The 13,640-nt window shown below is 39.7% G+C and overlaps 2 protein-coding genes across 2 annotated transcripts in view; both read left to right on the top strand.

Annotated features, from left to right (window-relative positions):
- Positions 1-648: 648 nt before the first annotated feature.
- sac3d1 (SAC3 domain containing 1) lies at positions 649-5,513 on the top strand. The gene is made up of 4 exons (XM_037769778.1): positions 649-804; positions 1,840-2,263; positions 3,419-3,701; positions 3,843-5,513. Exons 1-4 carry the CDS (start codon positions 776-778, stop codon positions 4,307-4,309), a joined length of 1,203 nt encoding a protein of 400 aa, XP_037625706.1. The 5' UTR covers positions 649-775; the 3' UTR covers positions 4,310-5,513.
- A 2,467-nt stretch (positions 5,514-7,980) lies between these two features.
- The window catches only part of cpamd8 (C3 and PZP like alpha-2-macroglobulin domain containing 8), a 54,331-nt gene continuing 48,671 nt past the window's right edge, over positions 7,981-13,640 (top strand). The window contains exons 1-5 of the mRNA XM_037769777.1: positions 7,981-8,819; positions 10,870-11,021; positions 11,485-11,507; positions 12,081-12,246; positions 13,013-13,065. Of these exons, the coding sequence (XP_037625705.1) occupies positions 8,734-8,819; positions 10,870-11,021; positions 11,485-11,507; positions 12,081-12,246; positions 13,013-13,065 (480 nt within the window). The 5' untranslated portion in view covers positions 7,981-8,733. The remainder of the gene's footprint in view (positions 8,820-10,869; positions 11,022-11,484; positions 11,508-12,080; positions 12,247-13,012; positions 13,066-13,640) is intronic.

Below are 13,640 nucleotides of genomic sequence, written 5' to 3'. Positions count from 1 at the left end.
TGGGAATATAAGTTGAACAGTCAACATGGGGATTTCAAAGAGAAGCAACCACATGCAAAAGGGTATTCTAGTTTAATGTGTTAAATACAGCTGCAAAAAAATATCAAAATTTGAATGGAGTCTTTCTTATGGGGAAACAAATACGTATCTTCCACAGAGATAAACAAAACATTAATTTTGGACCTGCCAATATTTATTAAAATGATTGATTTACAATCATATTTTTATCAGGAAGAGCCACACTTTTATTCATAAGCACTGTGGATGTATTATTTTTTTATTTTTTTTAAATATTCGTCTACATGAAAATGTTATCAATAAGACCTCTAAGTCCAGTTTTATGAATGTTTTCTTCTATCTATCCCCAGTTTGTGCCTCTTATGTTTCACATTAAATTTAACACGAGAGGCACAAACGGAGGTTTGTTTCACAAATGTTTGAAAATGATGAAACAATACTACGGTATATTTAATTTAATTCAAAGATTCACCTGCCTTAAACAGTATATAAACTATCGCGTTTCGGTAGTGTCTAGAAGGGAACCCGCAATTTGGGGAAACTCTCGCGATATCTCAAATAGTTATGGTTAGGATCGGTCAAGTGAGTCTCGCGAGAGTTTCTTTAGCAGTTCTCGGATCAGATTGCTCAATCTGCGGGCTACCTTCTAGAGACGACCGTCTATTTTCCGGATGTGACGTTACGTCAAAACAACAATGAAGCATTTCTATTGGCTGATTCTGGAAAGTGACGTCAGGTCCAGTCTCGTCCAGAACCAATGAACCGCAGGAGAGCGCCTCGTCGCATGTGAGTACATGGGGTTTTATTTCACAGAAACATTAAGCATTTCGTAGAAAATTACATATAAAGCTAAGTTTTCTTAATGTATGTTGACAGCTAGCTTCGTGTAGCTTAGTTGAAACGCCATTCGCGCGTTATCTGTCGTTGGTAACGTGGCTATCTAGCTAACTTGTGGCTAGCTAATGACCTACATTAACATCAGAAATCAGCCTGTAGCCATCCCAGATCCTTTTATCCTTTATTAGACTGATCCTTCTGTGGTTCTTGTTCAGTCTGTTTATTTATTAGTTAGTCTGATTTACATCAGTAATCGTTTTGGGTCCTGTTTTATATATTTTCTTTAGCTTACATATGTTGTTGTTGTTGTTGTTGTGTGTCACTGTTTTGTATGTACTAGCTGCTCCAAACTAATTGCCCCTAAAGGGATTAATAAAGTTGTTTGAATTGAATTGAATAGTGACCAGTACTAACTTACAGTTACCAGCATGTTAAAGTGGTTACCAGCTACTAACTGGTAAAGTGTTGCTGTTGTGTCCTCTGTTAGAAGAAGAGGAAAATTAAACAGTTTGCTCTTTTAGATTAAGTTTTTATGAAAGAAGGATATGGACTACTTTAATTTAACGTTAAGGTTGGAAGAGCAAAATGCAGCTGGCTAACTTAACTCAAAGACTGCAAAGATTGATAGGTAGTGGTACATGCATGCATAAGCTGAATGTGGATCTCTTGATGTCTCTTGACGTGTGTATCAATGACATACCTTTACAGAGTAAATAATAGGAAGTAAGTTAGCACACTGTAAGATAAACTCTTTTAAATGTATTCTGTGTTACACAAAGAAATCTATAACTACAGAAAATGTGTATATTCCCAGTCAGCAGAACTGAGTTAACATACCTGTTTTGTGTTGGTGGGTTCAGGTTGTCAGGTGTAGATGAGGGCCACCACACAAAACGAGAAGCAGTTCTTGTGTGTGCTTATTGTATCTGATTCCTATTAAACTACATTTTTTAGCTTACATCCACCCTGTTTCCCCTCAAGCAGCTCTCACTCTCAGAGGAGGGATGCACCAGCGGGAGGAGAATGGAGACAGAAGAAAGAAGAGCAATGGCGAGGCCAAAGCATAGCACAGACGAGAGAGGTGGTGGTGGAGGAGGATGAGAGACGTGAGCAGCATGGGGAAAATACCGTGCCCAGGGGGACCTGCCAGACCATGTGTCCTGCTCGTGAGCTGCGGGACCGCGAGCTGCAGAACCGCCTTCACCGTTTCGAGATGTTAGCGGGCACAGAAAGAGATCGGCGGCCCAGGGGAGACCCCTCGCGTGCTGTCAAAGAGTATTCCAGACCAGCAGCTGGGAAAGACTCAACAAACCCCACTGACCTCCGTCCACCTGCTGTGTTGCTGAAAACTGTGTTTTACCTTATTGATGACATCGCTGCCTCCCCTCACCTGCATCCTTGGACTGAGGCGAGTAGCGTTTCCCCAGCCAACCCCAGTTGTTACTGTTAATAATAAGAGTTAAATCAAGAAAAACTAACTTGTATATTAATGGAATTCTTCAATTGTACTTTTGGCATCATCTACACACCCTTGATTACAGTTGAAACATCAGTTTTACTTTACTGTAACACACAGACAGTAAATAAAGCCCTAACAGGTTCAACAAAGCTAAGGAAGATGTCCCTCAATTAGTCTTTACACAGTCCTGAGAAGAGATCTAAGTAACCAGATTACTTGAAAACACTTGTCTGGGTGTTCAGAGGCTTTAAGGATCTAGGCTGGTAAATTAGATTCTGATAAGGCTAATTTGTTACTAGGAAGAGGGACCAAGTGTGTGCACATCCAGGCAAAAATACTCAGATATAAGACACAAAGCCGTAAAGCACAAAGGAGGTCTGCACACTGTTAGGCTCCAATTGGTGTATTTCTCTTTCTCTGGTAAGGCAATGTTTCGATCTGGAAAGATCTTCCTCAGGCAAATGTGAAAGAGAAAACCGACATTTCTTGTAGAGGCAGTAATCAACTTAAATCATTATCACCTGCTGGTCAGCAAACAGCAGGGAAAAAATACCACACGGTGGTGATCAAAATAACTAGACACTTGTACGTTTTTTACTATCTTCTTATTAAATGACCACCGTGTGTTTTTCAGGTTCTGTCATATTTAACATTGCATTCTACATTTTTTGTTCTGGATTTCCTGGTGTTTCTATGTTTTTGGAGTACTGTGATTTCCACCTTGTGGTATTTTTTTCCCTGCTGTTTACTGACCAGCAGGTGATAATGATTTAAGTTGATTACTGCCTCTACAAGAAATGCCTGTTTTCTCTTTCACATTTGCCTGAGGAAGATCTTTACAGATCGAAATGTTGCTTTAGAAGAGAAAGAGAAAAATACCATTTGGAGCCTAACAGTGTGCAGACCTCCTTTGTGCTCAACTAATTTGTTAACATTTCCAGGTTTAACATGCGTACAAATCACATATTGAATAATTTTACATTGTAAATCACGCTCCTCCTCCCTTTTCTTCTCCAACTTAAGATGAAACGTTATATCCCTGATCCATCGGACATGGGATGGAGGTTTCACAACATATTAACATAAATGTAACTTGTCCCCCAGGTGTACAGCTTTGTCTTTGATCGGCTGCGTGACGTGAAACAGGACATGATCATCCAGAGGGTGGCTGGTTTGAAATGTGTTGCCATTTTAGAGCGGACAGTGCGTTTCCTCATCTACGCCTCTTATCGGCTTTGTGGCGAGCCCCTGCGTCTCTACGACCCACGCATTAACGACACACACCTACAGGAGAATCTGAGCTGGCTGTTGGATTGCTACGCAACGGGAACAGGACCGCATCCCAACCAGGAAGAGATCCAAGCTCTTGGTCTCCTGTACAACTTGGGTTGGTCACTGTGTTTGATTGTTTACTATGAGTCAGTGGTTTTCACACAGAAATAATAGATTTTGTTAACCTCATACTCAAAGGCAGATGTACTGGAGTCTGAATTTTATCTGTTCCTCCTTTTTTCCTCATCTCCCCCAGGTTCAGCTCGCGCCACACAGCACATCATGGAGCTCCCCGAGTGGCTCCGCAGCGCTCCTGCCATCGCACTCGCTCTTTCCATCAACCGAGCGTTTCTGGAGCGAAACCCCGTACGTTTGCTCCGATTGGCTCAGAGGTTGAACTTCCTCCAGAGCTGTGCTCTGCACCGTCACCTGGTGACATGTCGTAGAGATCTGCTGCTAATATACAGCCACGGATACAGCAGCCGCAACTGTCGCTTTCCTCTTGACAAACTGGCTCGGCTCTTGTCCTTAGACACGTCACTCGCGGCCCGACTCTGTCAGGCGTATGGAGTGCAGGTTAACAAGGACAAGCAGTTGGTTTTCTCTAAGACTGCTTTCACTGAGCCTGAACAAGGGAAACTGCACTGCAAACTGTATCACAGCATAGTGGCAGAGAAACAGAAGGACCTCAGTGTTGGGAGCATCATTCACGGTTGCGCTTGAGACAAATAAAAGGCAGCTTAATATTATGTTCCTGCAATAAAGGAGGCTGCAGTTTCACGATCGCATTTCTATAACCCCAGTTTTATTCCACCTAAATACGATTTTCTGTCCGCTGCAACGTGATCTCAAAGAAATAGCCCTACATGAAATGACCACGACCTCTTATCACCGCATTACATGGTGGTGGTGGTGGCACGTAATTGTGTTAAATGATGTGCCGCCACCATGGAAACCGTTTAGGTTTAGGCAGTAAAACTACTTTGTTAGCTTTAGGAAGGAAAAGATCATGGTTTGGGTTAAAATAAGTACCGTTACGTTTGTTGCGTATTTTAACCCTTCGCAAACTGCCCTCCTGTTTGTACAGCGGAATAACCGAACCGCTAAAGATATCAACAACTCCCGAGAGGGAGAGAGAGATGCAAAGTTAGAAAACCGAATAGAAATAACATGACATTTGACTGGGTGATAACGTGTATTGTGGGGTAAACAGGCAGTCGTCAATGTTTAATTATTATGAATATTTAAACTTCATTAATATGGTAAAATAATGTGTAATAAACAAGCAATTACTGAAACTGCAGCTTCCCCTATTGAAGGAACATGCTACTCCAAAGGAGTTCATCGGTAGTAACGTGATGCTTGATTGGTATCCATAGAAAAATCTGTTTGCTCTTGTCCCTCCACAGGGAGGTCAGTGCCACTGGCAGGGATTTAAGTCTAGTCTTAAGGACACTTCAGCAGTTGTTTCATCTTTATACTCTTGTTACAGATTTGAGCCTTGGGGCTTCTTTCCAGGACACATGTTCAACATCAGGGTCAGGGCTTTTGTTGAGCTAATGCTGTGCCATGCTTCCACTGAGAGAGGCTGAACTCAGAGAAAAGTACCCTCTTGGTTCTGGAGGTGCTTTTTCATCCTGATCATACACTTCATGGTTCCTGATTTACTTTAAGATGTGAATTACTTTTATATTGTCACTGTACTGTGTTATGTTGTTACTCTTTAAAGCTGCAGTCGGTAACTTGTTTAACTGTAACGTGAGAAAGTTGAGCCAATACCGAGCACCACCCACCGGCCATAGCAAACTTTCTCATTTTACAGCTAAACAGTTCACTACAAGATGTTTCTGAAAACATTTGAGAAGAGAAATGGGCATTACAGTAACAGAATCTTGATTCATATTTGATCAGCGCTGCCTAGTTTGACAGTTTGATCTGAGTTCCGTTGTTTCGAGACAGCTCTGATTGGTTGTTTTCCTTCGATGCTGTGAAATCTTGCAGATGCCATTAGGAGCACTAGGGGGAGGCAGAGGAACATGTTTTATCTTCACAGATTATCTGTCTTGTGCACTACTGTCAGGATATAGTGACTTTGTTTTGTACTTACTTGAGTTTTATAAAAAATAACTCTTCTCATTTGCTCAAAGTTACTGACTTCAGCTTTAAATGTTATGTTAATGCCATATTGTATTAATGCGAATTTTAGAAAACCTGCTGGAAAATCTACTGTGCAACATTTATTCTCATCAATGCCGTACCTCAGAATCATTTAAATAAATATTTTGTTACATAAAAGAAAAATGCCTTGGTCCTTAATTTGAACTCTGAGAGACTTAAAGAGGACCTATTGAAGGACGGACCTATGGAGCTTTTTCCCTTTCCTTAAGTGTGTTGTATAGATTTGTGTGCATGTAAAAGGTCTGCAAAGTTATAAAGCCCAAAGTCCACGCCAATGGGAGTTACTGTCCCCCACAGAAACACTGCTCCTGAACTGCCTGAAACGCCTCGCTTGAAGTCCTGCCTTTTCTTCTGTGACATGGTGATGTCACAAAGTAATACATTTGCGTTACATACATAATGCGATAACACGTTAATGCAAATTTGTTTTAACACCACTAATTTCTTTAACACATTACTGCAATTTGCAATTATTAGGTTGTAGCAGGTTGTATTCTCTCAATTTTAAAGTGAACTAGAGTGAAGATGCTGGTATCATATGAAAGTAGAAAACCTAAGGAATTGTACATTGGTACCAGCCATGTCATACTAGCTTGTCGCAAAAGAAGATAAATAACGCTCCAAACTTGCACTAAATTTTGGAGAGGAAAAACCTCAAGGTATGTGAATGAAAATGGGTTCTATGGTAGTCTCGCCTTTACAGACATGCCCACTTTATGATAATCACATGCAGTTTGGGGCAAGTCATAGTCAAGTCAGCACACTGACACACTGACAGCTGTTGTTGCCTGTTGGGCTGCAGTTTGCCATGTTATGATTTGAGCATATTTTTATGCTAATTGCAGTACATGTGAGGGTTTCTGGAAAATATTTGTCATTGTTTTTCTGTTGTTAATTAATCTCCAATAATAAATATATACATACATTTGCATAGAGCAAGCATATTTGCCCACTCCCATGTGGATAAGAGTATTAAATACTTGACAAATCTCTTTTTAAAGTACATTTTGAACAGATAAAAAAATGTGATTAATTTGTGATTAATCGCGGTTAATTATGGACAATCATGCGATTTATCACGATTAAATATTTTAATCGATTGACAGCCCTTCTAGTTGAAAGTCAAAAAAATAGTATAGTATATACATATATTTACATATATACATATACATACATACATATACATATGTATATATGTATATATACATATACATATATATACACATACATATATATGTATATATATGTATTATATGTATATATATGTATATATACATATATATGTGTATATATATGTATATATGTATATATACATATATATACATATATACATACATATGTATATGTATGTATATATGTATATATATATATATGTATATGTATATATGTAAATATATGTATATACATACATACATATACATATGTATATATATACATATATACATATACATACATATATATACAGATACATATATATATATGTATTATATGTATATATATGTATATATATACATATTATATGTATATATATGTATATATATGTATATATACATATATATACATATATATACACATACATATATACGTATATATGTATATATATGTATTATATGTATATATATGTATATATACATATATATATGTATATATATATGTATATATGTATATATACATATATATATACATATGTATATGTATGTATGTATATATATATATATGTATGTATATGTATATATGTAAATATATGTATATACTATACTATTTTTTTGACTTTCAACTAGAAGGGCTGTCAATCGATTAAAATATTTAATCGTGATAAATCGCATGATTGTCCATAATTAACCGCGATTAATCGCAAATTAATCACATATTTTTTTATCTGTTCAAAATGTACTTTAAAAAGAGATTTGTCGAGTATTTAATACTCTTATCAACATGGGAGTGGGCAAATATGCTTGCTTTATGCAAATGTATGTATATATTTAGTGCACCTGAAAATAAGCACAATAGGTCCTCTTTAACTGCATCTAAGCTCATTGACCACTTGAGGGCAGCAGATATCTGTAGAGGGCATCAACTTACTCCAACATGTATTAAAGAAAGTGACTAAAATGTTGGTAATCCTTCAAGTGTTTGTTTTTTTAACAACTGTTTACCAGTTTGTCAGTCTTGTGATGTTTATCCAGCGCAGAAGGAAGGACCTAGTTGTAGCTGGCAAACTCTTCTGAGATGTCAGCTGGAGGAGCAGAAATATGTGAAATGTGCAGGTAATTTATGGAAGAAGAAGAAGAAGAAGAAGAAGAAGCAGAAGCAGAAGCAGCAGGCAGCAGACTCCTTTACATACACTGGGGTTAGTCAGTCAGTCCTGCTGCAGCAGCTCAGCTCACTACTGAGAGAGAGCAGCTATTGAAGTGAATGAAGCGCAGACTGACGAGAAAAAAAAAGAAAAAAGAAAAAAGAAAGATCCACTTGAAAGAGGAAAGAAACTATCCAAGGGGAAAAGCACGGATCTTTTTTTTTTTACATGTCAAACATTTCTTTACAGTGACATTTGTGCTCGCTGAAGTGGGAGGACGCTTCCAATTTGTAATGCTGAAATATGAGAGAACGGAACCGGGGCGGGTGAAGGCGCACGGGAGAGGACTGGCCGTGTGCTCGGGGCTCTAAAAGGAAGAAAGAAAACACGCTTGGAGACTGGATTTGGAAGTGGGATGATTACAAAAAAGTTGATCTTTGGTTCCAGACCGAAGCTCTGCACACCTACTACCATGCCCACCAAGCTCAATGGATAGATAAGACTGGGAGAGAGAGGGGGAGAGAGAGAGAGAGAGAGAGAGAGAGAGAGAGAGAGAGCTCAAACATTTTCATTTAACTTCTTATTATAGAGTTGGAAGATCCCAAAGTCCTTCAGAGAGAGGAGAGCAGCAGCAGTAGATATATCCAGCAAATCTCGGTTTACTCAGGCCAACATGTTGCGGTTGTCTCTGACAGCTTTTAGTCTTTCATGGACTTTGTTCATCTGCAACGTGAGCCGAAGTTATGCACAAGAAAGACAGTAAGTAGCCTGTGTTGCATGTGTTGTCTTTGAAGTGCTTTATGCTCTCAATGGGGAACTAACACTTTAAATTTAGCCTCAAAGGGTTTATATAAAATGGAGAGAAAAAAAAGTGTGTGTGGTCATAGCATTTTAATTCAAATGTGTGCAGGAAACATCTTGGATCTTTAAATTGTAGTATTTTCCTGCATCATAATCTGTGATATTGTTTGTGATTATGTGAGGATTTCATGTCATAACTGATGATGACATTGTACTATCACAGCACTTTGCCATTCATGTTCTTTTCAGAGTTTTTCATTCACTTTCACTCAATCTCGAGATGGTAGCCTGTTCTGCTGATGTTGTTGTGATGACTGGAATATATGACAAATATATATTCCTATTTAAATTCATGGTTTCACAGTATCTTATTTTATTCTGTTTATCCCTCCCAGACCCAGAGGTAAAACTTGACTTTTGTCTCATTGATGCCATCAGTCAGGCTGCAGTCAGCTGACCTTGAGAGTTAAAGAGTTGTAAACATTTCCTCCAGGTAGTCCAGTGGGGAGAGATTGAGTGCAGCTGTATGTATGTATGGGAATTAACATAAATTGCTGACAAATGCAGGCTTGATTTGCAAATGAGAACTTAAGTCTTTGTCAAGTATTAAACAGCTCAGCTGAGGGTGAAATTTGGGCAAAAGGCTAAGAACATAAAACCATGTGACTGAACTAAAAAAGAACCAAAAGAGAATACAAATCCTTCTCAGGCACCGACCAGCTCTCAGCTGAGGGCGAAAGTTGGGCAAAAAAACAATGAGAACTTGAGTACATCAAGCCATGTGACTGAAATAAGCGTTGGTCTCTCCACCACCTGATCCGGGCTCATCCGAGAGCTGGTTAAACTCACTGTAGATCAAACGCGCAGAGTCAATTTCCTCGTATTATCTCCCTTCTCCCGAAGCCTTATTTTCCAGGGGGATTTTCTCATGACTTTCTCTCTCGGGAACTGCAGATGCCTCCGGCTGTACTGCTGTAGTGCTGTAATGCCAACCACCTGATCCTTCTCTCAGGCATGCAATTGGGGTTTGCGCTTGAGGCTTTGCTCACTCCTAATTTGTGTGATCTTCAGTTAAGTTTTCAGGGGGTGAGAAGGTCTATTTGCCTTAAAAATGAGAGTTGGAGTGACTTGGTCAGGACTGAAACATATTCAGGCTTGTATTGTTTCAGATAATCTGCCACATGTGGGTGGCATGCTTTATTTGGGTCTTCTTTTCTCAAATAACTTTTTGATACTCAAACACAACACATCACACGCCCCTAACATAACCCTTAACTGGACCACGCTTGCAAGAGCACCCATTGTTCTGTCTTGAGATCCCCCCAGCACCAGATGGCATATTCTTTCATCCAAATAAAACTTAAATTGGGCTTTTTTTTCCCCCGGACTTGTTGATAAGCATCAAAGAATGACCTTTGCTCTGTGACCTCAGTGACAGGCTCCTTCCCTCAATTAAATGTCAGAGCAACTGTGTGGAATCTCAGTCGTTATTTTTTTCAAAACAGACGCCAAGGTTCTGGCAGAGGTGCCAGACCACCCAACGAGAACACTAGAGCCGAGAGCTCATTGGCCGACAGGTACCGTGTCCCCTGGTAACCGTTGCAATTAAACCTGATCTCGCCGCGCAAAATCCATGTGGAATGTCCCTATTTGTATGTGTGTTTTGTTGCGTGTATCAGGGAGAAACGGCGAGACACAAATGTGAATTTATGCTTAGTTCACCTGTGTGATTTCCTGCAAGATAACGCTATAATTGCATTCTCTTAAAATCAGGAATGGTAGGTGGTATCAGTGTCTGAATGCACCTAAAAGTGGAGCAGTGATGCCGTTCATAACAGTTCATGTGAAGCATGTGTGTCCTCCTCATGTCTGTTTGATCTCTGATCTCTACTTTATCTCCTCCCCTGTGTACTCTCATGTCCTCTGCTCTCCTTCCATCTCACCTACATCCATCCCCTTGCTTTCCTTCCTCTTTATCCCCCTTTCTCCACCTTGCTTTTTCTCACAGGGGCTATTTGGTCGCTGCGCCCTCGGTCTTTCGAGCCGGCGTGGAGGAGAGCGTGAGCGTAACCATCTTCAACGCCAAGGCAGAGACAAAAGTCCAGGTGCAGCTGACGGTGAAAGGACAGACGGTCGCCCACAGCCACGGCTCACTGCTCGGTGAGAACGAAGCTAAAGTTACACTGGCATCACTTTTAGAGAGAGAGAACTTGCACTAACAAGTCGAGCTACAAGACACCCACCTCCTTTGTGTGATTTATTCAGACATGCTAGCAAAAACATAGATTTAAGAACGCTGATTGACCTTTGCCCTTCACCGTGTACTCCTGACCAGCTATGGTTTTCACAGGCATTATCTTTGATAGGAGGCATCAGCTCAGCCCATCCCACCATCCACTCAGTGTATACAGTGTGTGATTTGTTTGACAGCACCATTAATAGATGGTGCTTGCTCTACCTCACGGTGGCATAGAGATAGGCTGCAGCTGGATTTCCAGCCTAGCAGCTCTCACAACTACTGGATATTAATAGTGTTATGCAGATGTTTACACAGAGATACAAGTGTATGAAAATGCTCTAAAAATATCCCACTTTAAAATGTATCTCATTGTTTCTATTCTAGACAAAGGCACCATCAAACTAAAGGTGAGTGTTCAACTTCGTTCTCTTTCGTTTCCTTTAGCAGGGTCCACACAGTAATCTGCATGCACGGCGCTGTTTAGCGGTGACAGCTGCACAGTAGTGAGAGCCCCTTGTCCGCTGTGTGCACATTCCTCAGGCAACATGCAAATCAACACTAACATTATTTGTAATGCAACATCTGTCTCTGCTCATTCATTGGGAATAAGGTAACAGCCTCAATATAATATGCAACAGCTGTTGACGTGCATGTATGGTCCGCCGCCCCCGAAGGCTGGAATAGATCAATCTAGTGTACACAACTCGATTCTTCCCCTCTGTCTCTCTTTCTCTCTCCCCTCCCTGTAACCTCCACCCTCATTCTCGTGAAATACAGTCATGTGTAGTGTGCTGCGTTATAGCTTGGCATCTTCCTCTGGTGTTTAGATGTAGTTCTGTTGTTGTGCTGTAGCTTTTGTTCTACAAAAATGTATTAGAAATGTTGAATCAAGGTGAGCAGCCTCAAGTAAACATTTCAATCCTTCCCCCATTGACCTAATTTACTTTTAAATCCTCTTTTGTATGCGTTTATGCCACCAGGTTCCCTCCGGGCTACGAGGTCAGGCTCATCTGAAGGTGTGGGGGAACCGTCACCTCACAGAGGGAGGCTACATTTTCCACAACTACACCACCGTCACAGTGGAGAGCAAGGGCACGGCGGTCTTCATCCAGACGGACAAGCCTGTCTACAAACCCACACATAAAGGTTCCCTCATAGTGCACCTGGTAGTTAATCAGTTAATCACTGCACAGAAATGCAGAGAGTTGAGGCTCATTTTTTAGGGTTTTGTCATCGAATCAAACTCGGTTAATGAAAATCAGTCAAAAGATGAAGAACAAAGCTGATGATCGTGATAGGTAGTATGGTGTATTCTTATTGAGCATTTTAATCCATCACATTAAAGAGGACCTATTATGCTTTTGTGCTTTTTCCCCTTCCCTTTAGTGTGTTATATAGTTTTTTGTGCATGTAAAAGGTCTGCAAAGTTATAAAGCCCAAAGTCCAGGCCAAAGGGAGTTACTCTCCCCTACAGAAACACTGCTCCTGAACTGCCTGAAACACCTTGCTTGAAGTCCCGCCTTTTCTTCTGTAACTTGGTGATGTCACCAAGTGAGACATTTGCATAATAATGCAGGAGCTCAAACAGAGCGTTTCACACAGAGGGAGAAAAGACGTGCTGCAGCACAGCCGGTATGAGAAAAATAATGCATTTTTTTAAACATTAAAGCACGTAAACATGTTCTAGTAGAAACCCGAAATACAAGTATGCACCTGAAAATGAGCATAATAGGTACTCATTCAGACGGTCATTTTAATCAGTTCAGTCAAGCAACAAGATTTTAGAATTTAGTCCGTGATGGGCCACAGATTCATCGATCAGTACAGAAATACTATTTAAAGAAGTTTTACATGTTAAAAGGATGCAAACTTGCTGTATTTTACAGTATTGTATTTCATTTTCTGCCTTCAGTGTTCATCAATGTCTACACAGTCACCCCCGACCTGAGGCCAGTAAATGACAAGGTAATTTAAAACTTATATCACGTCAAAGGGAATAAAGTTTGCACCTAAAAACATTGCAAACATTACACACCACTCATGGCAACCAAGCAAACAAACCATAAAGAACTGAGTAATAATCTTAAATCAGAATAAACAGTATTTGTGGTAAACTCTGTTTTGCAAAAAATACAAATTCAGAGAAAAAAATTGTGTTTACATCATACAATTGATAAATTCACCTTTTTACAGTGGTGTAAAGTACATTTACTCAAGTACTGTACTTAAGTACAATTCTAAGGCGCTTGTACTTTACTTGAGTATTTCCATTTTCTGCTACTTTATACTTCTACTCTACTAAAGTTGTACTTTTTACTCCACTACATTTGTTTGAAATCTTTAGTTACTTTGCAGATTCAGATAATAATACAAAATGTAATCAACAAATAAATTATGATGTATTATTAATTACAAGTTAATATAAAACTTTATTGATCCCCGGTGGAAATTCCCAAGCTTCCCGGCAGGATATATGGTAAAAAATAAGACCCAGCTTTACCAGCTGCAACATTAATTTAATGTACACATAAATGCATCAA

The sequence above is a fragment of the Sebastes umbrosus genome, chromosome 5 (assembly GCF_015220745.1).
Source record: "Sebastes umbrosus isolate fSebUmb1 chromosome 5, fSebUmb1.pri, whole genome shotgun sequence".
NCBI classification, from domain to species: domain Eukaryota; kingdom Metazoa; phylum Chordata; class Actinopteri; order Perciformes; family Sebastidae; genus Sebastes; species Sebastes umbrosus.
The sequence above is the reverse complement of the archived record's forward strand: the minus strand, read 5'-3'. Positions and strand labels throughout refer to the sequence as shown.